Source organism: Cervus canadensis, chromosome 21 (assembly GCF_019320065.1).
Source record: "Cervus canadensis isolate Bull #8, Minnesota chromosome 21, ASM1932006v1, whole genome shotgun sequence".
NCBI lineage: Eukaryota > Metazoa > Chordata > Mammalia > Artiodactyla > Cervidae > Cervus > Cervus canadensis.
The window spans coordinates 53,455,505-53,482,065 of record NC_057406.1 but is presented as its reverse complement, the minus strand read 5'-3'; the positions used below and the strand labels follow the sequence as shown (position 1 = coordinate 53,482,065).

The window sequence follows — 26,561 nt, the reverse complement described above, 5'->3', positions numbered from 1 at the left end:
GGAAGAAAGGGAATTTTGCATCTCCTCAAGGAAATACTAGAACTAATATTTAAATAGGTAATATTAAATATAATATTAAGAAGAATTAGAATTCTGTCTTAGGAAAAGGCTGCGTCTTTTTCAAGGGAAAATTCCAGGGAATATAGCAACCTTGGCTTCCCAGGTGTGCTGGTGGTTGTGGTTTAGTCGCTCAGTTGTGTCAGACTCTGCAACCCCACAGACTGTAGCCGATCAGGCTCTTCTCTCCGTGGGATTTCCCAGGCAAGAATACTGGAGTGGGTTGCCATTTCCTTCTCCAGGGGATCTTCCTGTCCCGGGGATCGAACTCACACCTCCTGCATTGCAGGCAGATTCTCTACCACTGTGCCACCTGGGAAGCTGAGGCTTCCCTCGTAGCTCAGTAGGTAGAAACCTGAGCGCACACACACGGCAACCTTGGGGACAGTGGTAATGGGATATCGAGAGGACACCTTACTTGGCACAGAATGGGCAATGCGCTTGGAATCAGAAATCTGGATCTGAACTGACTCTGCCAGCACTAAGCTGTAGGAGGCAAGCCACTCACGACTCTGACCCTTAGTTTCCTGATCTCTGTAGTAGGAACAAAAATACCAACTAGAACTGTAAAGGTTAAGGGATGGAATACAGATGAAAATGCTCATAAACTATTAATCACAAAAGGTAAGACACTAAAAGTTTGCATGTGGGTGACTCCCAAATTTTATCTCTAGTACCAACCTCCCTCTGGAGCACCAGACTCTATCCAAGTGCCTACTCAACCTTCTCACTTGGGAGTCTAACAGGCATCTCAGACCTGAGAACCAGACTCAACTCCTGCCCCGGCCTAACTCCAAAAAACCGTTCCTTCCCGGTCCTCCCCTTCTTGATAGACTGCCTTGCCAGCTGCTCAGGCCACAGACCTCACCCTCAGTTCCTGTCTTTTCCTTCTCCAGCATCTCAGCCATCAGCAAGTCCTGCTGGCTCTAATTCCAGAGCACACCCAGAGTGCATCACTTCCCTCCTGGTCTCCACCACCACTGCCCTTGCCCAAGTCACCGTCCCCTCCTGCCTGGACCACCGCCGCCACCTCCGGCCTTCTCGCCCTGCTCTCCTCCAGTCTACTCTCCATGGGGAACCCAGGGTGATTTCTTAGAACGGCAATTCTATCTTGTCACTCCTTTGCTTACAGTCGCTACCCAACAGGCCAGCTGGTTCCCAGTATATTTAGAATGAAGTCCAAATCCCTTTCTTTTGGCCACATGACCCTGTACGCTGTGACCCATCCTTTTTCTCTCCTATCTCAAACCGTGTTCCTGCTCAGGCACGTGTCTGGCCAGACTGGCCTTGGTGTGTTCTCTGATTGTCCCAAGCTCACTCATGCCTCAGGGCTGGTGAACTTAACTCTCCCAGACCCTTGCTTCCCTGGCTTCTTTTCATCCTCCAGGTCTCAGTTCAAGTGTTGCTTTCTCCAAGAGACCGACCTTAACCATCATCCACAGGGCAGCCCCTCGTCCTGAAAACCAGTCACTTCTGCATCAGTCTTCCTATGTCACACTGATCACTACCTTAAATTATTCTGTTTGTAGTTTTGTTTACTTTTTTCCTGTTTTCTTCACCAAGAAAACATAAATTCCAGGAAAGCAGAGACTCTGTCAGTTTTTACCACTGTTATTTCTAATACTGAGGACAGGGCTCTCAAGTGAGAGCTTGAGAAATGGATCGGTTAATAATATGAGCACTTGAGATGATCCTCCATCATATCAAGTTCAATGAGACACACAGTTGCTTTGTGATCGGTGCCATCCTTTACCGGGCTTAAAACCAGTCACTATGGCCTCCTGCTGCTTCTTGGCTCAATTCCTGTAGGTCAACAGGTTTTCACTCTTTACTGCTGCTCCCCATTTTTTCTTTCACAGGAAAAACAAAATCTTCATCACAGCCCTCCAAGTCCAAACCCCACCTAGCCTACCTTTCCTGCCCAGCCTGCAACAGCAGACCTTCCAGGGGTCACCTCTGCTGACTGTGGCCACAGACCAGGCTCTGCCTGCTTTACACACATCATTCTGTTTCATCCCATTAACAACTCCCAGGAAACCATCTCCATTTCAAAGCGATAAAACTGGTCACTTGGTGCTCAGGACCTTTATCCCTTTGCTATACTTTTTCTCAACCTGAAGGCTTTCTTTAAATGCTGAACAGAGGTAACCTTGAAGAAAAGGGGAAAGTGTGCATTCAGTAAGCCCGCAGCGCAGGGCAGGGGTACTGGGTGTAGATTCCAGGAAAGTGCACTCAGGTTCCATAGACGAGAACCAGAACCTCAGAAAGCTGCAAGGGGCTCCCTTCACAGGTCACAGGCAAAGAGGAACAGCATCTGTGAAAAATAATCTAAAAGAAATTCGTATACTAGGGAAGATGGATTTGGCCCAGACTTCTTAAAAATGTTTTCAAATGCTGAGTTTTATCCCTACCTACAAGAAACTCACAACTTCTCTATCACGAATGGTCTTCACCATTTAGTTTAGTACGGACTGTATGCAATCCATTGTGTTCATCTTTTTGCCAACTACTCAGGGACACTAAGGGCTGAGTTTCCTTGCTGCCTCCCAAAGAGCCAACATGATTTTGAGCCCACGGCAGAGATTTAAATATGACCAAATAGATTTCTCTGGGCTGTCAAGGCAGATTTTTATTGAAGCTCAGGGTGCATCTCCGGGTGGGTGTGTGCATTTAGCTATTTTGGTTGAAAAGCTCCAGCGGGCTTCTGTGGTCAGTTAGGGCTGGGGAGCTTTGAGCCCAAGGTGATGAAAACCCTGGTACCAGTCTGGATAAAAATGGAGCATTTCATTTCTGATAGTTACTGGGACAAATAAGTTACACTAATTTGGGGGGGGGGGAAGACTTTGTCTTGTTACATCTGTATGTTTGTGATACTTTATTTAATAAACTATTCCACAGACACATTGAACGGATACTGTATAGTATGTAAAGTGCTGTGCTGGGTGCTGGGTGGGGGTAGTTAAATAAATTAGTAGGGCATTAGTTTCCCATCCTCAATAAATCTAAAATATACTTAAGTTAGCCCACAAAGTGTTCTGATGTTTAACAATATATATAAGTGGTTTAACAAAACTATGACTATTTTTGAATCTTTACCATTTTACTATAAATGAAAAAAACTTGAAAAAATAGGTTTCTGCCATTGTCATGTGTCTGGTTTCAGAAGGGTGACATTCACAGAAAGGATAAAAATGGCAGACTTTAGTTATAATAAAGATCCAGGAAAAAGATAAGCTATTCTTAGATAAGAGTTGCCAAACTGTGATTAATACCTTTCTGATAATCATTAGCATTTATGTCATAATTCTGATCATATAAACTTTAAATCTTTTTTAAGTTAGTTTTCAATCTTAGAAATGCTTACAACAGCCAATAAAAACAAGGCACCTTGGAGGCAGGGCTCTGATTAGCAGATAAAAGGTGTTCTAAAAACTCTTCTCACCTTTTACTATAATAACTTTAATTTCGGTTCTATATGCTGCAGTGAAAGAAACTCACACACTTAGCATTCTTGTGTTGAACATTCTCAGATAATAAATAGATACGTGGATTTCCAGGAAACAGGGAAAAAGAAACACGTCTATCTCTGCTCCTCTGAACCTCACTGACGAGAGATGACAAAATTAAGGTACAAGCCGATAAGGAGAAAGAATGGGCAAGAGAGAACTATACAATTTTGAAAGCTGATGAACAGAGGAAAGAACAGTAAGTGGCTTAAGAGAAGGAGAAAATTACACCTGGAAAAGGTTTTCATTCCAATCCCAAAGAAAGGCAATGCCAAAGAATGCTCAAACTACCACACAATTGTACTCATCTCACACGTGAGCAAAGTAACGCTCAAACTTCTCCAGGCCAGGCTTCAACAGTACATGAACTGTGAACTGCCAGATGTTCAAGATGGGTTTAGAAAAGGCAGAGGAACCAGAGATCAAATTGCCAACATCTGTTGGATCATAGAAAAAGCAGGAGGGTTCCAAAATAGCATTTACTTCTGCTTTATTGACTATGCCAAAGCCTTTGACTGTGTGGACAACAAACTGTGGAAAATTCTTAAAGAGATGGGAATACCAGACCACCTTACCTGCCTCCTGAGAAATCTATATGCAGGTCCAGAAGCAACAGTTAGAACTGGACATGGAACAAGGGGCTGGTTCCAAATTGGGAAAGGAGGACATCAAGGCTGTATATTGTCACCCTGCTTATTTAACTTCTATGCAAAGTACATCATGCAAAATGCCGGGCTGGATGAAGCACAAGCTGGAATCAAGACTGAAGGGAAAAATACCAATAACCTCAGATATCCAGATGACACCACCCTTATGGCAGAAAGCGAAGAGGAATTGAAAAGCCTCTTGATGAAAGTGAAAGAGGAGAGTGAAAAAGCTGGCTTAAAACTCAACATTACAAAAACTAAGATCACGGCATCTAGTCCCATCACTTCATGGCAAATAGATGGGGAAACAATGAGAGGCTATTTTGGGGGGCTCCAAAATCACTGCCGATGGTGACTGCAGCCATGAAATTAAAAGACACTTACTCCTAGGAAGAAAAGTTATGACCAACCTAGACAGCATATTAAAAAGCAGAGACATTACTTTGCTGACAAAGGTCATCTAGTCAAAGCTATGGTTTTTCCAGTAGTCACATATAGATATGAGAGTTGGACTATAAAGAAAGCTGAGCACTGAAGAATTGATGCTTTTGAACTGTGGTGTTGGAGAAGACTCTTGAGAGTCCCTTGGACTGCAAGAAGATCCAACCAGTCCATCCTAAAGGAGATCAGTCCTGAATATTTATTGGAAGGACTGATGCTGAAGCTGAAACTCCAATACTTTGGCAGTCTGATGTGAAGAACTGACTCGCTGGAAAAGACCCTGATGCTGGGAAAGACTGAAGGTGGGCGGAGAAGGGGATGACAAAGGACGAGATGGTTGGATGGCATCACTGACTTGATGGACATGAGTTTGAGCAAATTCTGCGAGTTGGTGATGGACAGGCCTGGCATGCTGTAGTCCATGGGGCTGCAAAGAGTTGGACACAACTGAGTGACTGACCTGAACTGAACCTGCACGGAGCACAAGGAAGGGAGCTGGCTCAGAGCTCTCCCCGCTCCCGGGCAGGCTCAGGAAACAGACAGCAAGTGCTATGGAAACAGGGCGGGGGCAGGGCTGAGGGCAGCAGTGCTGACTCACAGGTCCCCTGCCCATCAGCAATCCCAGCAGGCTCTGTATTTAAAATGTGTCTCACTCTTTGTAACCCCATGGACTGTACCTGCCAGGCTCCTCTGTCCATGGAATTCTCCAGGCAAGAATACTGGAATGGGTGGCCATTTCCTCCTCCAGGGGATCTTCCTGACCCAGGGATTGAACCTGGGTCTCCCACATCGCAGGCAGATTCTTTACTGTCTGAGCCACCAGCGAAGCCCACCACTTCCCCCACTCACCACCAACTCTCACCTGGGCTGTTAGAACTGCCTCTGAACTGGAATCAGGCTCCCTCGCTTGCCCCATACAGTCTGTTTTCATGGGGGCCAAAGCAAGTCCCCTCATATTTCTTGTTTGCTCAGACCCCTCCAGTGGCATCTCTCTCCCTCAGAGTAAAGCTGAAGTTCAGAGTGAGCAGTGAGACCTCACCTCTGATTGCCTCTGCTCCAGCCACACTGGCTCCTGGCCAGCCTCCAGCTCCCCAGGCTGAGCGCAGCCTCAGACCTCCCTTTTCCCTCCATCACTTGAGCTCCAGAGAGGGTTTGCTCCCTTCCTTCTCTCGGGACTTTACTTGGTCATCTTCCCAGTAAGGTGCCGCTCCTCAACCACTCCACTCACAATGTCACGAATAATCACTCCCCTGACCTGCTTCCTGCTTTGCTCCCCTGTCTCTTAGTTTTTTTCATCTCAGCACTTAGCATTATCTCTCTTGCCCACAGGAATGTAAGCCCCACATGGGCTGGGATCTTGTTCACTGCGTATCAGCAGGACCTAGAATAGCACCGGACACTCAGGAGATACATAACTAAGTATTTGCAGAAATATATGTCTGTATAAGAAATCATCAGAACCTGAGTTTTTATTCTCTACACTATACAGACAAGAAACTACCTTCTAACCCCAAAAGCTCGCCCAAGAAACTGAACCAGAATGACCCATGACCCTGCGTGGGCTGATGACACGGCAGAGGGTGGGGTGAGGATACAGAGGAAAAAAGTGCAAGTCTGTGCGCTGAGCCGGCCCACAGCCTGCTGCCCCCGTCTGGCTTCGAAGGGCAGCTGACAGGTAAGCCGTAAGCACTGCACCTCGCCTCATTTCCAACTGCAACCTGAAACTGAACCGAACGGCACTCGCAAGAAGTACGATTCACTGCTTGATCACCCTACGATGACTTCCACCAGTCAACAGGTTCTATCCCTGGGACACAGACCTGCCAACCATTTTTTACAGTTAAAGGAGGCACTGCAGGTTAAAGTGAAGCTTCCAACAACAACAGCCAGACTCTAAAACACACACGAAGGAAAGAAAGCTTTCAGGAAATAGAGATGACATTAGAAACAGAAAAAAACAACAACAAAAAGAAAAAACCAAAAAAAGTAAAGCTAAAAACTAAAAGAAAAATTTAATTATATAAATACATACCCATTGTTATAAAATGGACAAGTACAAATTAAATTTATAATTATAATTGGAAATGAAAAATATAAATTGGTTAAAAAGGATCTTGGAAATAAAACTGATCCAATCTCCGAGAAAGAAAAATAAGAGAAAAGAATGAAGAGCGGGGGGAGAAAAGATAACAAAGCTAGAGTATCAGTCTGGAAGAAATCTAACTAACAGGAAAACTAGAAAGGCCGTGTGGAAAATGATGAAAAGGAAATTACCAACAACAAATATATGAAAATGTCCAAGAATTGAAGGAACTCCAACTTCCAGAATAAGAGGGCGTCTGATGTTCAAGGACAAAGAATGAAAAAAGAGTCTATGGAATTTCAGAATTCAAGAAAAGAAAACAGTAATAGCTTCCAGGGGTGGGGAAAGGGGGAAGGACGGAAGGAGGAAAAGAGAGAGAAAGAGAGTGCACAGACAGAGATCTGAAGAATGATGCTGCAACTCATACAAGCAGGATGGAATCTGGACAATAATGCAGTGATGGGATCAAAATCCTTAGGGAGAGCAATTTTTATATCTAGAATTCTTTACTCAACCAAAGTATATTTCAAGTATGAGGACAGAATATGTTCAGACATAGACGAGCTCAAGTACACGACTGTACTTGACACGCGCACTTTCTCAGCAATTTAACAGATGGATTATCCCACTACAGGGGTGGGGGGTGGGGGAGAGAGAGAAGTGACAGGGAAGAGCCAAGAAGCAAGGGCTCAAAGGAGGCTGTCATAAACGGTTACCATTCGGCAGGCTGAGAGTGCAGCGGATGGGCTGGGTCCCCCTAAACTTCATTTCTGATCTTGAATTTCTGGCCTCTAGAACTGAGAGACAATAACTGCTCTTGTTTAGGTCACCTAAGTCTGTGGCATTTTATTTTAGCCGTCCAAGCAAACTAATACAGAGTGCTTCCCAACCTTCCTAAGAAACACGTCTAGGGCATGCAAGATGAGCTGCAATGGCCTTGGCTTGCCAGGCTCTGCCCTGCACTCCTGAGGGTTCCACGGATTAACCTCTCAGTTCGCCTATTACAATTCTTAACACTTTCCTGGGAAGGTCAGGCTCAGAGAAGAACCGCCATGGCTTGGAGGAGGAGTGGGGACACTATAAAAGGAACCATCTGGGGAAAAAATGGTCCTAACAGACTATGTGGAAAACTGTGTTGAGAGACTGTTGATGGTACAGAAGAATGGTAATGAAAATAAAGAAAATTAAGCAAAATTCTTAAATGAGATATTGATCAACTTCTGAAAAAATAAAGTTATATAACCAAGGAAATGTACTCAAAAATCACTTGGTTTGGGAGCGAATAATATTTATGGCGCCAGATAATGCAATCTAAATAATTAAGTAACTTAAAATTATGATAAATCTACGCAGGGAATGGAAGTTGGGAATAGGAAACAGAGGTAGCCAAGTGTAGGTCCTCCTACCTATCACAAGGCGAGATCAGCAGGCAATGTCTGCTGGTGAATCCGTCTGCAAATGGATGAATGAACGCAGAGCTGCTTAAGAATGTTATTTAGAAATACTAAGATGAAAATGAGGTGAAACTGCTTCAAGAAGCAGAAGAAGAAGAAAGGAAAGGAAAGGAAAATTATATTTTTTAGTACAAGGCACCCTTTTTTGGTACTATTCGACCTTTTTAAGCTGTATGCATTTATTATTTAATAAAAATTATACTTAAATGAAAATTATGTTAATGATCCCTATACTCTGCTAAAGCTTACATTATCTATTTTTTGTTTGTTTGCTGTTCCCCCCCAATCTTTTCAATAAATCTAATGAAGTTGTAAGAGAAGAGAATATCAAGGGAATCTAGGCTAATCAGAAGGTTTTACCCTTGGATTAAAAGCCATCTGGAAAAAGAAAACTAGCAAGATAAACTCCTCACTACAAGTGAAAGGTCATCTAGACCCAGGAGGACTTCTTTCAGTTTCGTATAGAGATATTCTAGTCAAAGCTCCCTAAGACTGAAGAGATCTCAAAAATCTGCTATGTTTCAGATCACTGCAAGTTGGAAACCACTTCTGTCAATGACCGCTATCTGTATTTTATTAATAGTTAGAAAAAATTCGAGAGCACAGACTTGATGACACTCTACCTCGAGGTCTGCATTCACAGGAACTTACTAATCAAGCATGGTTTTCATTTTCAAAAGTACTGCTTTGTTTCTGCCGTAACATACACACACTCATATATAATGTACACATTAAAATCTGGGCAAAAATCAATCCATCAAGAGTGGGGAATCTGTTCCTTTTCATATTCCCCCTACCTTCAATTCATTCATATATTCAACCGTTACCAATTACTTACCAAGTATCTACTCTGAGAAAAGCTCTTATGAGAATCTAAGGACACAGTCCCTGTCCTCAAACTTAGTGGAATGTGAACACAGTGGATAATTACTGAAATGTACATACTAGCCTTCAACTCTTCACACAATAACTCTGATGGAACAGAGCACAAGGATTTGGGCTTCAAGTGCGCAAACTGATTCAGATAGAGATGTCCTCGTACGGTGTGCACACCTGTAAAACTTCCAGGGCCAACATTTTATAAGAGGAGTATCAGGCTTTGCTCTTGTCCAGGAAATAGGTCAAGTAAAACAGACACTGCGGTGACCCCAGAAAGACTTAGGAGTACATCTCAGAAAGTGTCAAGACCAACAGAGAAGGAGAAACAATCTCAATATAGAGAATCTGACTTTCACTGGTAAGCAGCAGAAAATAACAGAATCTCAAGATAGGTTTTAAAACTCAAAAGTTAAGACTTAGCATCTTAGGGAACTGTATGAAGTAGAGCTATCAAATTCACAGTTACAGATGGAACGAACTTTGTTTCATAAAATATTGATAGGCTGAAATAATCTTGTGTCTGTTAACTGAACTAAAAAATGCTTCTGATGAAACAGTACCTTAGTCTGAAACATTTCTACTGATGGAATGACAACTAAGGATAGTTTCATTTGACCAAACACACTATATAATATTTGATATACTTGCCTGGCAAAGCAATAGTCAGAATCATCAAGAATTTAATGTATAATTATCCTCAAACCAGTCAATTAAAAACAAGAAGATGGGATGGGGTAGGAGATGGGAGAGGGGTTCAGGAGGGAAAAAAAACAAACAAAAACAGGAAGATACCGCACCTGCAATTTATAAGCACAAGTGAGATTCCAAGTTGAAGACTGAATGAATAACAGCCAGTATTAATGATCACAGCTCTCACTTGAGTACTTACTGTGTGTCAGGCACAATCCTAACTGCTTGACAGTCAGCAGAGCAAACAGGTCAGTTACAGAGCATGGAGCTAGGGCTTAAAAACCAGCTGTGCCACCAGCTGGGGACGTGGGCAACCTGTAACTTCTCGGTGCCTTGACTTCCTCACCCACAAAGTGCAGACCGCAGGGACCGTGGCAGAAACAAAGGAGCAACGAGCCAGGCACACCGGGTGCTACCCAAGCGTGAGCTGCTGTTGGTCTGAGTACTAGCGCGCGGCAGACAGGGCTAAAACTCGAAGCCAGGGCAAACTCACACTCCAGGTGTATGCTGACTAAACGAGGCTCTGCTGCTAAGTTAATCAGCTGTGACACAGCACCACATGTTCCTTGGAGACAAAAACAAAACCAAACCCACAATGACTGAAAACCCAGCACTGACCATCAACGGAAACAGGCTCGCCGATGGGATCTGACGGAGAAGGAGCGTCTAGGAGAAGGGTCTGTGAGGAAGACAAAGCACTGTACCGGAGGCAGGGAAGACCACGGGTCTAACAGCAGCTCAGCAACAAGCTGGGCGCTGTGACCGGCTGCTTACCGAGCAGGCTCTGAACTGCCTCTTGTGTCACACAAAGGGGCAGATGACTGAGGTGTCTTTTGGTGCTGACATCCTGATACTATGACCCAACAGAACATACAGCATTTTAAACACACACCTTTCATAAAAAGTAGGTATTACTATTTATTTCTGAATGGCCACTTGTACTTTAGTAGGTACATCATCTAGAACCTATTTATGATTTTGGGCTGAGCAGTTGCAGAATGAAATACATAGTATAGAGAAGCAACACTATGGTATACTGTTAGATGCCATTAAAATATAAACAGGTTAATCTGAGAAATAAAACAAGAATACTTTTGATAACATGGTAATACTTTTTCTAACACACTGAACTTTTCTAACAGGGAGAATTATAAAGTAGTTCTTGTATAATGTGGTTAATAAATACTACAGTTTTATTAAAAAGCTGAGAAATGATACAACTTACCTTTTTGCCCATGACGACTGCTGAATTTGTCTCCAATCTCTGGACGCCTTGTCTGTCTCAGCAGCATTTTGATCAGAAAAGCATCTTCGGCATTTGAAGATATCATCACTTTTTCAATATATGAGTCTGTTGCCCCTTTGTAGCTAATATTAAGAGAAAGTCACTATAGCCGAGTTTTCAAGCCACCCTTGGTGAACCTATTCTTCCAGGCATATTTCATGTAATACCTATCACAGAATATTCTGACATTCCCATTTCAGGTTCTGAAAAATGACTTTCCTCTTTCAAGAATAAATTAAAATGTGATAACTTCCCTTGGACAGTCCTAGTTCAAAGTGGTTAAACATTTATTACGAGGCAGGCACAATACAATTTAATTATTACCAACATAGTATTCACATACTGTTATTCCTTTATAGGAAGTAAGAACTGAGGAAAACTTAGGAAGGTTAAGGACTTGCCCAGGACACATGACTCATACAAAGCAGACCTGGGATTTAAGCTGAAGCCTGTTACTCAACTCCAAATTTTTAAAGATTACTTTGATCTACTCAGCTTTTCCATTGGGAACTTTTTCACACACTTCACATCATCTGTCTTTCATTCAAAAAACATTATTCAGACTCTACTGTGTCAGATCCTTACAGGCTCTGGACATGCAAAGATTAAGAAGACATAGTTCCTGCCCCAAAGAAACTCACAAGCAATGAAGGAAGAGAGAAAGGGAGATACACGGAAGTCTTCTGGTATGGGAGCAGGGTAATGGGAAAGGCCCGAGGAGGTGACAGTCAGTCCCGCCAGGGGCTGGTGGAGGTGACAGTACTGGCAGGGAGCAGCAAGCTATCAAGGACTGCTTCCTGGAGGAGGAGACCCTAGAGTGGAGACCTGACCAGAGAGAAGGGAATTCCAGGAAGAGGGAGCAGCGTGAGTAAACACACAGAAGCCCATGGAATGTGTGGAGAGTAAGAGACAATTTACTAGAAATATGGGGGCCGGCTGAGCCAATGGACATGGCTATAGACATGTGCCAAGAGTCATGGATGGCCATGTATTTATTATATTACCATTTCGTTTGGCCTTTATCCTGCAGGTGACCTTGTCACTGGGAGTTTTACTCAGTCTACTCAAATTTTATTCTATTTACTCAAGAGAGTAGCAGATAGTAACTGAGAGGAAAAAATAAATTACTCTGGCAGTAACAGAGAGAGCCTGAGAAGTGTGGGGAGGCACACGACTGGAGGCAGATGAGCAGTTTCCAGGAATGATGGGTCCAGCAGGAGGGGCGGGCCAAACTCAGACAGCCACGCTGTCACTGGGGGGTGAGAGAACTGAGCAGACAGAACCCACAGCACTGGCTGCGTCAGGCGCGCAGCAGGTCACGCAGAGGAGCCAGGTGTGTGCTGCAGGCGCCTGCTGCATGGCGGCACTACTCACCGAGAAAGGGACCCAGAGGAAGCATGTCTGAGGCTGGGGTAGGTGAGGGGAGGATGGCGGTTTGGGTCTCGGTTTGGGGACCCCGTTGTCTGAGAGCGGGTATGGAGCTGACACTGGGCAGACGTCTCTCTGGCAGTCACCGGCCAAAGGAGCTAACTTCTAATTTCTTCCATCCCTTCTTTTTAAAAATCTTTCAATGTAATATTTCCAAGGCATGACCAGGACATACGTGATGGGCACGTCTTTGTACTGCGGCTGCTGGGGCACGTTACTTCCTTCCAGGGGAATCTGAGTCACTGTAGGCATGGACTTGTTTACAAGCACTTGTTTGTTTTCTACTTTCTCACCTGAGAGACAGAGAGAAGCATTAGATGAGTCACTATCATCCGTGTGGAGGACAAAGGTTTTTGGGGCATTAAACCCCGTGATTAGAACCGGTGCATGAAATTCAGACATGGAGGTAACAAAAAGAGCCCACATGGTCGGAATCAGAGTTCAACAGGGCTTGTTTGAAATTCTGCAAGCCCATCTGAAAACACCACATAGATTAAGATCACAGCATGTATAAAATTAAGAAGCTGCTTTAGGGGACCACATGAATGAGAGAAAATCCATCCACTTTAAAATATCTCCTAGGGTGTTAGAATAGGTTTGGGCCACATGACAGTTATTTCAGCTAGTAATGAGTCCCCGCCAACTTAACTTGGACAATGAGAAAATATAAGTATTTCCTTGATTTTCCTGCTGTCCTCACCTTTGCTTTGCACCTTTTTGCAGGAAGCACAGAGACCAGATACTACACTACCGTCACTGCACTTGTTTTCCCTGCCACAGCACCCGGGTTGATACGGTTTTATAGGCTGTTATTTTTTTTTCTGCCCTGTATACCAAACATTCAGATATACTGCTGAATACTTTCCATAATTTCAAAGCATATACATTAAAAAAAAATGATTTTAAGGCTTTTACCTGGAGAACAAATACCATCTGCATCTAAAATCTCATGTCGCCAGATGGGTTTCCTTGTAGCAGCATCCAACATGGGCCCCATCACTTTATCAAAAGTCTGATTGGTATATCGTTTCAAGGTGCATTTAGCATTTTTATATACAAGGCAACGCCCAAAACCTAAAATGAAACCAAAGTGGGTTCAGAACCACCAGCAACATGAAACTGTGAAGTCACAGGTTTGTGTTATTCAACAAGCCACCCCACTCTGCCTCCCTTCCCCTCCGAAGTGTTTGTCACTCAGTGGTGTCCAACTTGGTGATCCCAAGGACTGTAGCCCACCAGGCTCCTCTGTCCATGGAACTCACCAGGCAAGAATACTGGAGTGGGTTGCCATTCCCTTCTCCAGGGGATCTTCCTGACCCAGGGATCAAATCCAGGTCTCCTGTGTTGCAGGCAGATTCTTTACCATCTGAGCCACCTGGGAAGCCCACAGAAACACACCCCAAATTTGCTCTACATTTAGATCATGAGAGTAGCCAAACCAAATAACAATCTGATGACTTTAAGAACTGGCTCAAGATCTCTACCATATAAACATATAAACACTGGAATCTCTACAATCATTTTCCAGCACAGAATATACCTTGTCAGGTTGGAGGAAGGTGAGAAAAACCTAAGAATATCACAGTGATTCTTTAAGAGCGCAGAGCCATAGCCTGTGAAAATTGGAAAGGGCCTCAGAGATCACCTGGCTTAATCCCTCTATCTTACAGGTGCCAAGAGTGAGGGGCAGAAAAATTAAGTGACCAAGGTCACTCAGCAACATGGTGGCTGAGTTGAGACAGAGCAAGTTCACTGATTAGCCCTCATTCTTCTCACACATCATTTTGTTGCAAAACTTTTGCTACTCTTCTCTGGAAAGTTTTCTTTTTGCTGATTTTAGCATTTAGAAGAAGTCTCAAACATGCAAACAAAAACATTAATTTTTCTCCAGAGGAAAGAGAGAATACAAAGAAGCAATCAAATGATATTAATGGGAGAGACAGTTCACCTTTGCCTTGAAGATTAGAGAGTACTTCGATAGCATTTTTATATTACATTTATCTAGTAGAGGAGGAAAAAGTGCTGGGACCAATTAACAACTTAAACATTAAGAAAAGTAAGCAAAATGAATAGAAAAAGCCTTTAGATGGAGCAAACTCAACCACTGAAACCCACAGAAGGATTTGTCAGTTGCTCAAAAGATCTGCCAGTCCTTCCACACTAAGTAACATTTCCTAAGATGCTAAGGCTGAATTTCTTTCTTCTTCCCTCTTTGGCCAAGCTGTTATTTTAAACGGGATTCTCCCTCTGATCTCCCCAGGATATACTGAGCCATGTCAGAGTTCACTTAAATAGGAAAATGTCTCCAGATTAAATGCCAGCTATTACTGAAGAAATAAATGCATGGCTATAAAATCCTTTGCTTATGATTCTCCACCCAAAGCAGAACTCTTTCAAGAAATCTAAGAATTTGAGTTTAGGAAATTAATCGGGGATGAGTGGATTTCCAAATAAAATCTCAGTGCTTTAATGTCATTTTTTAAATATGAAGGTGACCATGGGATGAAACAACACATTTCTACATCTGGACAGTAGATGAAGACATCTGTGTGTCTTTGATAACAGTCTTCGTTGTTATGGCTCCTGGTAAATTGTGTATGGCCATAATAAACTCGCCTCAGAGAGAAAGCTGCTTTGAAAACCTTACATGATCTTGAAATTTCGTACAATGGTCATTAAGTGCAACATACTGGAGTGCAGTGTGAACCTGAACTGGATGGAATCAGAAGCGTTTTCTTCTAAGTATAAATGGACATTTTATTTACAGGTGGGAGCTTAAAAGCAAGAGGACAGTAAACTCAGATCATTAAATTGTGTCACGGAGTTTCTGACAGATATCACAAAGTCTTCAGATTTCCACATAAACGTTACCAGTTAATCAGAAAGGAAAACATCTAGCTTTAAAGCATGGCTGTTGTCATTTGGAGGAAAAAAAGAGGCATAAATTAAGTGCAGCCAACATTAACGCCAAAGACACATGTCTAGGAGTACTATTATGGCTGCCTAGCAACTGCAAAGAGTGAAGGGGAAGGCAGGGCGGGTCTGCCAGGGAGAAAGGAGAGAAATGGATGATGAAGACAGAAGTCACACCACAGGTCAGGTGATGGCTAACAAGCCCCCAGGTGGGGACCTGCAAAAGTAAGCCGTCAAAACACTGGGAAACAGAAAGGTAAAATGATGAATCAGGGTTTGTGCATGTATACTTTTATCATTTTGCTAACAAAAAGGTATAGCATTATGAAGTTGAGATATACAATTTAAAAAAATAGTCTTTTACATACAACTACTGCTATTGCCCTTTCAACAGGTTTGTAACTAAATATACAACTTGATGTTTTTAAAAAAAACAAAAACAAAAAAACAGTATTTCATTTATTGTAATTCCTGCTAGGAAATAATCAAATTCTTGCATTTCAATATTTGTTTCTGTTGAACTGTCTCAAGTCACCAATAAATTAAATAACAAAGGGAAAAAAAGGTTCCTTAGTAACAATTATTAATATCTCTATATAATATTCATTTAAAAAATGTCAACACTATACATAACCACTTCCTGGTTGTATATTATAAAAATCAAATCACTTGAAACTGACATTAACATTCTGACGTCAGGTGACTTTCACATTGATCACGCCTGTATCTGAATCTGCACAAAGGTACTTTTGGTGCTTATGCTTTGAAAATTCACTTACCTCTGTCCAAGGAAGCCTTGTTTAAAACAAGAGCATCTTCAATATCATAGCCACTATAACTCATCACGGCAACTGTCGCATTCTGTCCGGCTGGCAGTTTCTCAAATTCTATCAACTCAATAGTCTTTGTTTTAACCATGGGTTTTTGTGGATATGCCAGGAGATACATGAGAGTATCAATTCTATTCCTCTGGTTGTATCCAATGGTACCTTCATTGGTATTGGAGAAAACAAAATGCAACATTCTATTAGATCAAATAATTAAGCAGCAATGAATATAGAGAGAAACATTCACTTTAATAATTAAAATGAAGAAAATCTTCAAATACTTAAAGACCAATACCTCATAGTGATTAACGACTTTCAAAAACAATTTTTCTCAGTTATGTCAAAAATCCTACAAAGAAGAAAAATCACACTCAAAATATACTAATCTGAATAATTTCAACTGATCCCAGTTGGAGAGCTTTTGTCTCTGCTGGTTAACCATACATGTCAGTCAACAATTCTGCATTTGGTTCTACTATGTTCCAGGCATATTTACAGCTGCAATTAGAAAATACCCCACAGTGCTGACAGGCAGAAAGCTTGGACAATAGGACAAATAAAGAAACCAACAACTCCAAATGTTCAACATGAAAAAAAAAAAGAGGAAAAAAATAACTCTTCACTTATTACGCAGTTAATAAACATCTACTTGGGGCCCAGCGCTGGAGATAAAATGGGGAAAGGCAGGGTCCTCTCCCCCAGGGAATCCAGGGCCCTGTCCAATCAGGCCTGGGCTTTTCTCCCCTTAGCAATCAGCCTTTCCACCTGATTGGACCTTGGAAGAGCATCACTGTCAACTGAAAGTGAAGCTAGAATGTTACCTACCCTTCTCCTTTCTCAAGTTCAAAGATCAATTCAACAAAAAGGCTTTCAGAGTCTGGGGCTTGTGAACACAAAATTGCTCCCGCTCAGAGACCTTAAAACCGGGAAACCCACGTTTGCCTACTGTTGAGCTAGCGTGCGGGTTTCTGGATCTCTTTAACTTCTCCCAAGTATCTCTTCTTCTCCCTGGAGTGGTACATCTGCAGCACCCACACACGTCCAAGGTGCTGACATGTCATTTAATGGAGTCAAGCGTTAATGTGAGAGCAGATATAAAATTCAATTATTTGTTTCCTTTTCCTTTTTCTCTTACTCATGTCATTAAATCAATGGTGCTTTCAATTTAGAGATGAAAACAACCTCTTCAGGCAGCAAAAATGATATAGTGCTCCTTGATGGTTGGGCTTTAATGAAATCTGTAGGACACTAAAGAAACAAGTGCCTAGTACATTGCTAGGCTTATTACCAATGCTCAATAAATGTCAAGTAAATGAAATGGGAGAATTTCAATATACTTTTTATGAGGTACATATTTGTGCTTAAATCTCTAGAAAATTTATCAAGGTTCAGCTGAAAACCAATAGCTAAACTGAACTGCATGAACTTTTTCTCAAGTTCACACTAAAAATTGCCAATTACTGTTATTTTAGTGCCAACTAATAGACTGGGCAGGATACCTGATAATAGATCACTTATGGCCTTAGAAATAAAATTGCTGCTGCTTGGACTACAGTAAGTTCATGACAGTAAGTTCATCCTGTTACATGAAATCAATTCAAATTTATGTTGAGATTTCAGCTTCAACTGTATACTTTACCCGCTGGAGACAAGGGTTCAGGCAAAGTCCCACCAGGCTGCCAAATGTGCCCTCTGAGACCTGAGCCGAGTGTTACCAAGCAGCAGAGAAGCAGAGCCAGCTGCACTTCTGGACAATGGTGACAGAGATGGCATCCTGCTATAAAATTGTGCTACTCGGCCCAGAGCATAATTCTTGGGCAACCAACTATGGAATGGAGGAACACGAAACGGTTTAGCAAAAGTTTGGGACTTATGATCTCATCAGAAAATGTTCCTTAAAGACTTTTGAAAGAACTTGTAGGCCAATACATGTATACACATCTCTAGCAGCACTGGTGATGGGTGCGTAGGTTAATATATGATTTATAAACTATGACTTCTGTTATAAAATTCTCAAATGCCACCACACCCCATAATTTTTATACAAATTATGAATGACTGACTAGCTATTTTTAACAATAAGTAAGCTTTTTGGAGGAAATGTCATGTAGAAATTATAACATTAGCCCAGGGTGAAGCATACGCTCAAACTAGGATAGCTCTATTAGTATTTTCAGCTTCCTTAAGAAGGGCACTGCATGTATATAATAATTAATAGAATAGCTATAAGCTGAATTCTCCTTCTACTGGCCCATTTTGCTGTAAAAACAGTCTCCAATGAATTTATTTGCTCACTACTCAGGACATAATCTTTCTTACAAAGTCTCATTTTCTTGATCAAAACTTTCTTAAGGAGTCACAAATTGGCATAACGCGGTATGTATATGTAGGCTAAAACAGTGAAGACGTTTTTTAAGACAAAAGGAAAAAAAGTAAGGATGAACACAATTTAGAAAAGGTATATTGAGAACAATAAAGTTGTATATATTTAACTAATTTTTCCATCTTCCTTCACGCAAGCTCTTTTTATTTACTTGTATGTATTATGGAATTACAATAAATTTCACCCATTTAAAGTGTACAAGTTGATGAGTTCTGACAGATACATGAATCTGTGAAACCACTACCACAGTTAAGATCCAGAACATTTCCAATACTTCCATATGATCCTGCCCCTGGCCTCAGGCAACCAAGGATCTGTTTATCAGTACAGTTTCAGTTTGCATTTTCTAGAATTTCATATATAAATGGAATCATATAGTAAGTGTACTCTTGAGTTGCCTCTTTCATTTAGCATGATTCTGAGGCGCATCCACATGTCTGTTTGTAACAGAATTCATTCTTTTTTATTGCCAAGTACTATTCCATCATAAGAATATACATTTTGTCTATCCATTCACCTGCTGATGGATATTTGAGATGTTTCCAGTTTTGGGCTACTGTGAATAAAGTTGCTATGAACATTGATGCACATGTCTTTGTTACTCATTTCTCTTGGATAAATACAGAGGAGTGGAGTTTCTGTGTTGTTTGCTGAGAGTACAGCTAACTTTAGAGAATAATTTTAGCATTTTCCAAAGTGATTTTACTGTTTAACATTTTCACCAGCAGTGTGTGAGCATTTTGGCTGCTCCACAAATGTCACATCTTTTTCATATGAGTTGTTCTAATGAGTGTGCAGTCACATCTTACAGAAATTTACATTTACCTGATGACTAATAACACTGAACATATTTTCATGAGTGTATTGCTTATTCCTATTACTCTTTGTGAAATTTCTGAGTTTTCCCCTGGCCCCCATCTTCTAACTAAGTTGTCTTATTATCCAAGAGTTCTTTGTATGTATTCTGGACACAAATCCTCTATCAGATATACTGAAAATACTTCCTTCCATTCTGTGGCTTAAAGCTGTCTTTCACATATACATATATTTTTTGGTCACACTTAGCAGCAGCATGCAGGATCTTCATTCCCAACCAGGGATTGAACCCATGCTCCCTGCAATGGAAGCGGTAAGCCTTAACCATGGGACCACCAGGGAAGTCCTTGTCTTTCATAGTCTTAACAGCATCCTTCAAAGAGAAGAAGTATAACTTAAGAAAGTCCAGTATGCTAAAATTTTCATTTTTTATAGTTTGTCCTTTTTGTGTTCTAAGAACTCTTACATCATTTGAGGTCACAAAGATTTTTGCTTAAGTTTCCTTCTATAAGTTTTATAGTTTCAGCTCTTACATTTAGGGGTGTGATTCATTTTGTATTAACTTTTTATATGGTATGAGGTAGGAGCTGACATTCATTTTTTTCTATATAGATACTCAGACATTTTATTTTATTGAAAAGATTTTCCTTTCCTCTCAATTGCCCTGGTATAGTCATCGAAAATCAATTACTCATAAAAGTGTGGCTCTGTTTCTGGATTCTGTTCCACCGATCTACTTGCCTACTCTTATGTCAATATCACGCTGTCTTCCTTACTATGGCTTTATGCTAAGTCTAAGTATCGGGTTGTAAAGTCCTCCAACATAGTTCTTCATTTCAAAGATTGTTTTAAAAATCTGCATCTGATTTCTTAACAATTTTAATGTGCTCAGAGATTCATTTGTTGTTGAGACATTTATTAAGTACCTATTAAGCTGGCACCTGGCTAGGCCCCAGAGATACAGTGATAAATAGCAGACGTAGTCCCTGTCCTCAAGGGAGTTTATAATTTACAGTCTACCTTCATCATGATCCATGGTGAACCCGAAGTGAGGAAAGTTTAGTTTCAGTTGAGAAAAATTTTAGTAAGTTTTACAAAGATCACTGTATAGAAGACATAAAGTAATCTCTTAACAGTTACTCAACCAAACTGGAATTCAGTTTCCTTGTCAGAAACAAAGAGGTATGTATTATATCTCAGGACTATTATTATGTTAAATGAAGAAATGTACATAAATCAGTTGGATACTCAATGAGTGGCAACATTTGTTATGACTAATATTAACAATATTAGCAGTAAAAATACATACTCATCCTCCTGCAAGACTACCCATTCTACCTCCAACTCTAACCCTACATATGGAACTGTACCTCATTGTAAACATTCTAGTCTCCGGAACTGTCACACAGGCTTACACCTACAATAGCTACAATGAGTATGTCTTTTTTAACCAACAGAATTCTAAAAGAGAATTACCATGGATAATTTGGTCAAGACACGTTTTCACTTTGTATCCCCAAATGGATTAAAAAAAATTGTCTTAAAAAAAAATTCAAACAGAAAACGAGAGATGTAGAATGAAATCACATTTTATGAGTTTTTATGTGTATGTTATGTGTTTCTAGTATTTTGAAATCCTCTAGCCTATTTCTAGTACATCCCGTCCTACTGTAAAGTGGGGGATACAAGAGAAGGAGCTACCCACTTAGGAACAGACTCAGTCAAGAACCAAAACCAAAACAGAAGCTGCGTCAACGCCCAACTTTTAAAAAGTCCAAGCAGTTTGGAGCTGAAGGAGGAAGGGGCGCTGAGAAGCAGCGGGGGCTGGAGGAGGGAGGTGATGCATATTCATTAATTGAGCTGACAGTGACCAAAAGGTCCTTTTAAACGGGAGAAAGGGTTCCACTAGAGGCGTGCCAACTAATAAAATGGGCAGGATATGAAAGTGTGACTCATGTGAACTTGGCGTCGGGTGCCGGGGCCGCAGACAACGCGGCCCCCTCAGCCAGCCTTCACTTGCAGCCCTGGGTGACCTGAAGACCCTGCCACCTCCACACGCCGACCTGACTCCGCGCTCTGCACCACGTCACAACAGAGCCACAGGCATGGCAGGGGGCTCCCAGGAACTCAGTTACACGCTGCGCGGAGCCCTGAACTCCACGAATAATTTAAAGAGCCTTAGATTTAAGAAGCACCCTCTGCTGGTGTTCTAGGCTGCATTCGAGTCAGCCCTGTCTGATATACAAGGTAAGGCTCTCTGGCCTCTGTGGTCTGGGCTGTCTTGGTCTCCTTCGTAGTGACAGAAAATAACTTTTTATTTTCTCACTGGTGAACGGGAGGGGTTGGTGGTAAATGGCATACAGTCAACTTTCAGGTTGGTTAGAGTATTTAGTGAATTAATTCTGGGATATTGTCTTTCACTTTCCACATGGACTAATAGATGAAGAGAAACTAAAATATTTTCTTATAAAATCCACACAGACACTGGGAGGATATATAAGGAATCACAAAAAGTGACTGTATAATTTTTCATGCAAAAAAAAAAAAAGAAAATCCACACAGAATCTCCGAGCTATATACAGTCTTATGCAATGGCTGATACCTAAAATGGGATAGTGTGATTTTACTTACTATCAGTCAAGACAGCATGGAATTAAAATGACTCCGAGAAGTCCAACTCAAGGAGCCGGGTTTGCTTCAGACCTGGGTCTCTGCTCTGGTCTCCGTCTGCTGCCTTCTCTCCTTTAGCAAGTTTTCCTACAGACCTCGCTCAATACTTCCGCAGCATTTCAGTGCCCACAGAACAAAGTGGCCTTCTCATGTGCCAACTTTAAATATTACTTTTATCTCATGGCTTTTCTTTCCAGTCAGGTGTTTTATAATAACAAACAGTAACAAAGACTTTTTTTTTTTTTATTATTACTTAAGATATTCAGCAGCTTTTGTCTCCCTAGCGTCAGCAGTCACGTCAGAGGATTGTATCCAAGGAGCTAAATGTGCAGGACCCAGGGTCAGAGCAGCTGAATACACCAACCTCAGAAAACACAGACAATGAATTGCAAATGACACTCAAAACAAAACGAGAAAAAAAACCTTCACACAGAAAACTACAAAAGAACTCTACAGACACTGAATTGGCTTTCTGTACACACTGATCCTGCTTAACTGTGTGTGGTAACTGGCCAAACGTTTTAGGTACGCAGGGCTACAAAATGAAGGCTTTTTTTTTTTTTCTTTTTTGGTAGGAAGAGAAGTTACAAAAATAAAAATATTATTTCATCCGTTCGAGTCACTTATTTACAAAAACAAAAAGATTTGCCAAGTGGTGAGAGATACAGCCCTTTCTGTTTCAATCTTCAAACACACTAAAGAGTGGCATTCGCGATGAAGTGATTAGTCTTCCGTTAATTCTGCTGAAGGTTCTACACAAAAGGTGTATTGTTTCAGCTGGGATTCACATCATGAAACAAAATGGTTTGGTAAACCCAATAGAAGTGATAGCCCTTTCAGGACACACAGGATTCAGTACTGTATATTTCAACTTGTTAGCAAGTCAGAAGCACAAGCGGGAACTCAGCCTACACTGCTGTGGAGGATGAATGGGAAACGCTAAATTGATGAGCTGCTGTTTAGATTTTCCCACTGGGAATTCTTCTCAACTGTCCAGGCATTACATCATTCAGGTAAATGGTAGCAGGACAACATGCTTCTTATTTCTTTGTGGCCAACCAAAGGGCAATATAAAAACTCGAAAAGACATGCATACTCTTTATCCATAGGAGAAACAGAATTCCTTAATTGTCAAGCTAATTATCAGTAACTGAGAGGCTAACTGCATTCCAGTTGTTACCCAAAGGCAATGCAAAAACCTTTTAAGATTTCTTTATGAACCTCCTTGTAGCATACTTTAAATCAGAGATGATAAGTCATATTGATGTCATAGACACGGATGAAAAGAAAATGTATTCAACTTAATAGGATTTAAATGTTTTAAAAAATATTTCAAAAAAAAAATCTTATAAGCAAAACTTTTTTTTTTTTTTTTGCCAGTATCCTCTGTATCCTCTTCAAGACAAAAACCCAAACTCCTCCACATATGGCATCTCTCCAGCATGCCTCTCTGCCCATACTATATAGCAAACACGCTACAGAACAGCTGTATCAAAGTATATACCAAGACTTCCCCACACACTGCTTGCTTACATTCTCAGACCTGTGAGAAATACTCAAGAGTCCTCAAGACTCAGTTCAGTTCTAGTCTCCAGAAACAACCACTCTCTAACCTCAGGTGTTCTTTCTGCTCCTACTCCCTTAGACTCTAGCTATCAGTCTGCCACAGCGTGTATCAGACTATATCCAATTCCTGGTCTATTTACTATTCTCTCCTACTAGACTGTGAACTCATTGAGGGCAGGACTCTGTCATCTCTCTATTTTCAGGTTCCAGTACTCCTGTCTGGTTTATTGCTGATGCTAAATAAATGTTATGGATGATAAATAATCAATGAATGAATGAAAGGAAAGAAAAGTAGAAAGAAAGAAACACAAATTCAGGAAACTGTGTGACACACACTGAATGTTTCAGGAGCTACAGGATCAACTGTGTGGATATTACGGACTCAGTGATTGTCATCCAGACAATAACTAAGTACATTCTTATCTATACTGTAGCTCTTTATCCCTACTGCCTTCCACTCTCCTCCTTCTGAGTTTTCACTGCTCTTTCTTCCAGCTCTCTTGGTTAATAACTTACATTTATATAGGGCTTTTCTCTTTATATTTACTACCTTGTAATTCTGTGACAGTTATTATGTATCCTTTTGTTTGGCCAAGGGAACAAGTTCAGAGGGGTTTTCTCCATTTTTGTTTAGGCTTTAGACATGACAGGGGATCTTGGTAGGGGAACCTGCAATCACTCAGGTGTGTCAGCAACATCTGACCCGGCCAAACATGCAATACTAGTGAAACACGAATAAAGACATAAGTATTCATCCAAGTATTTACAACCAAGTTCAAGAAGGAATTCTTACCCATGGCTTGTTTCCCCATGGCACATTGATAGGTGTTTCTCGGGGACTGGTTGTGATGAGGGTACGGGATCAGGCCAGCACAGACTCCAAGGAGAGTAAAAGGTTCAATCTCCAAGTGGGTGGTATCTCTATTAAGTTAATTAAGAATCAGATGTCTTAGGCACCAAGTACAAAATAAATATCTCTTTAAGGGTATAAAAAATATTACTATCTAGGCCCCAGAGGGATCTAGACAATAAAATTTAAGTTTACATAAATATATATAAAAATCTATATATAAAACATATATAATAAATTTATATAATAAAACCTCATAATAAAATTTGATGCTAGTAAAGCTGATAGGAAAAAATACATACGTAAATAAAATATAATAAAGCAAATTATTTTTTTCAGTGAAACTAAAATGTGCAACTTTATTATATGAAGCAATATAAGAGAAGGGAGACAATATAGAATGCCTATATAAAAAATAAAACATTATCACACACTAATAATAACAACTAATACTTTTTAAGAAATTACTATATTAAGCACATAGAAATGCAGTATCAAAAATATCTACATGGCACAACATTGTACATCAACTATACTTCAGTTGGAGAAGGAAATGGCAACCTGCTCTGGTATTCTTGCCTGGAGAATTCCATGGACAGAGGAGCCTGGTGGGCTACAGTCCACGGCGTCATGAAGAGTTGGACATGATTGAGCGACTGACACACATACTTCAGTAAGTTTTTTTAAAAATTAAAAAAATACATCTACGTGGATGAGTAGCCTGCTTTCTCCCACTTTCTGACTTATATCAATGAAAAAGCTGTACTATCATCGTAGAGGAGTATATCCCCTTTAAGAACAGTTACCAAGACCTGAAGTGAGAGCTGAAGTGTTAGTTGCTCAGTCGTCTAGGAGTCTCTGTGGCGCATGGGCTGCACCCCCGCCAGGCTCCTCTGCCTACGGAGTTCTCCAGGCAAGAATGCTGGAGTAGGCTACCATGCCCTTCTCCAGGGGGTCTTCCTGACTCGGGGATTGAACCTGGGTCTCCTGCACTGCTGGCAGATTCTCTACCGTCTGAGCCACCAGGGGATCAATACTGTAACCACCAGCTAAACATGGCTGTTGAGCACGTGAAAAGTTACAACAGTGTAGCTGAGAAGCTGAATTCTTAATCAGTTATTTTAAATCTTTTAGTTATGCTTGTAATCACTTAAATGTATTAATCTACCTTTTCAGTTGTAAATGTTATGAAATCAGATCAAGTATTTCCAATGAAAATTTAGCATCCAAATTGAGATATGGTATAACTACACACCAGATAAGACTTCGCAGGAAAAAAATGTAAAGTCTCTCAGTATTTTTATAATGAATACATGTTGATATGATAATCTTTCAGATACACTGGGTTAAGTAAAATTATTAAAATTAATTTCATCTCTTTCTTTTTTACTTTTTTAATGTGGCTACGAGAAAACTTAAAGTTATACGGTGACTTGCATTATATTTTTACTAGACAGCTCAGTTCTAGATACTGGCCACAAAGCAAGACTTTGCCTAGTAGATGGTAGAATATTGATTACTTTCATAATATAATTTTGCATAAAACTCAGTTTTGGTAAAATGAAAGGCAACTGAGACACCTCAATGGTAAAGGGCAGCCAGACTGTTTTCAGGTCTTGATGAAACATCTCACATCCAGGACCTGTGGTCTTCAATGACCCTCTATCCCTTCCTTGAGTGTTTCTGAAGCACAACCTTAACCGTAATTTCAACAGTTTACAGTACTTCTGAAGAGAAGTGATTTCCAAGATAACCCAACACATCATGGAGAAGTGGTTGCAATGTACCTGGCAAAGATCTCCCACTTATCCAGTTATCCATCTATTTATTTTTCAAAAAATGTGTACTAAATTTTGTTCCTTGTTTGGTTAGAGAACATGTTTTCCATGCAGTTTTTGGTTTTGAAGAATACAGTTCTGACCCCACAACCTCGCAGAACCCCAACCCTCTCAGACACTTTAGGTCTTTGTCAGCAGAAAGGAAAATGGCTCTATGCTTTGCTTTCTTTCTTTTTGTTTTTTTGATAGAAAAACAGCTTATAGAAACATTTTATAACCAAGAAAGAA

At 40.9% G+C, this 26,561-nt stretch overlaps 1 protein-coding gene across 1 annotated transcript in view; it reads right to left on the bottom strand.

Moving 5' to 3' along the window:
* The window catches only part of POLR3B (RNA polymerase III subunit B), a 109,878-nt gene that overhangs the window by 22,672 nt on the left and 60,645 nt on the right, over positions 1-26,561 (bottom strand). The window contains exons 19-23 of the mRNA XM_043439883.1: positions 24,439-24,566; positions 16,163-16,372; positions 13,386-13,544; positions 12,646-12,763; positions 10,983-11,125 (exon numbers count right to left, since the gene is read on the bottom strand). Of these exons, the coding sequence (XP_043295818.1) occupies positions 10,983-11,125; positions 12,646-12,763; positions 13,386-13,544; positions 16,163-16,372; positions 24,439-24,566 (758 nt within the window). The remainder of the gene's footprint in view (positions 1-10,982; positions 11,126-12,645; positions 12,764-13,385; positions 13,545-16,162; positions 16,373-24,438; positions 24,567-26,561) is intronic.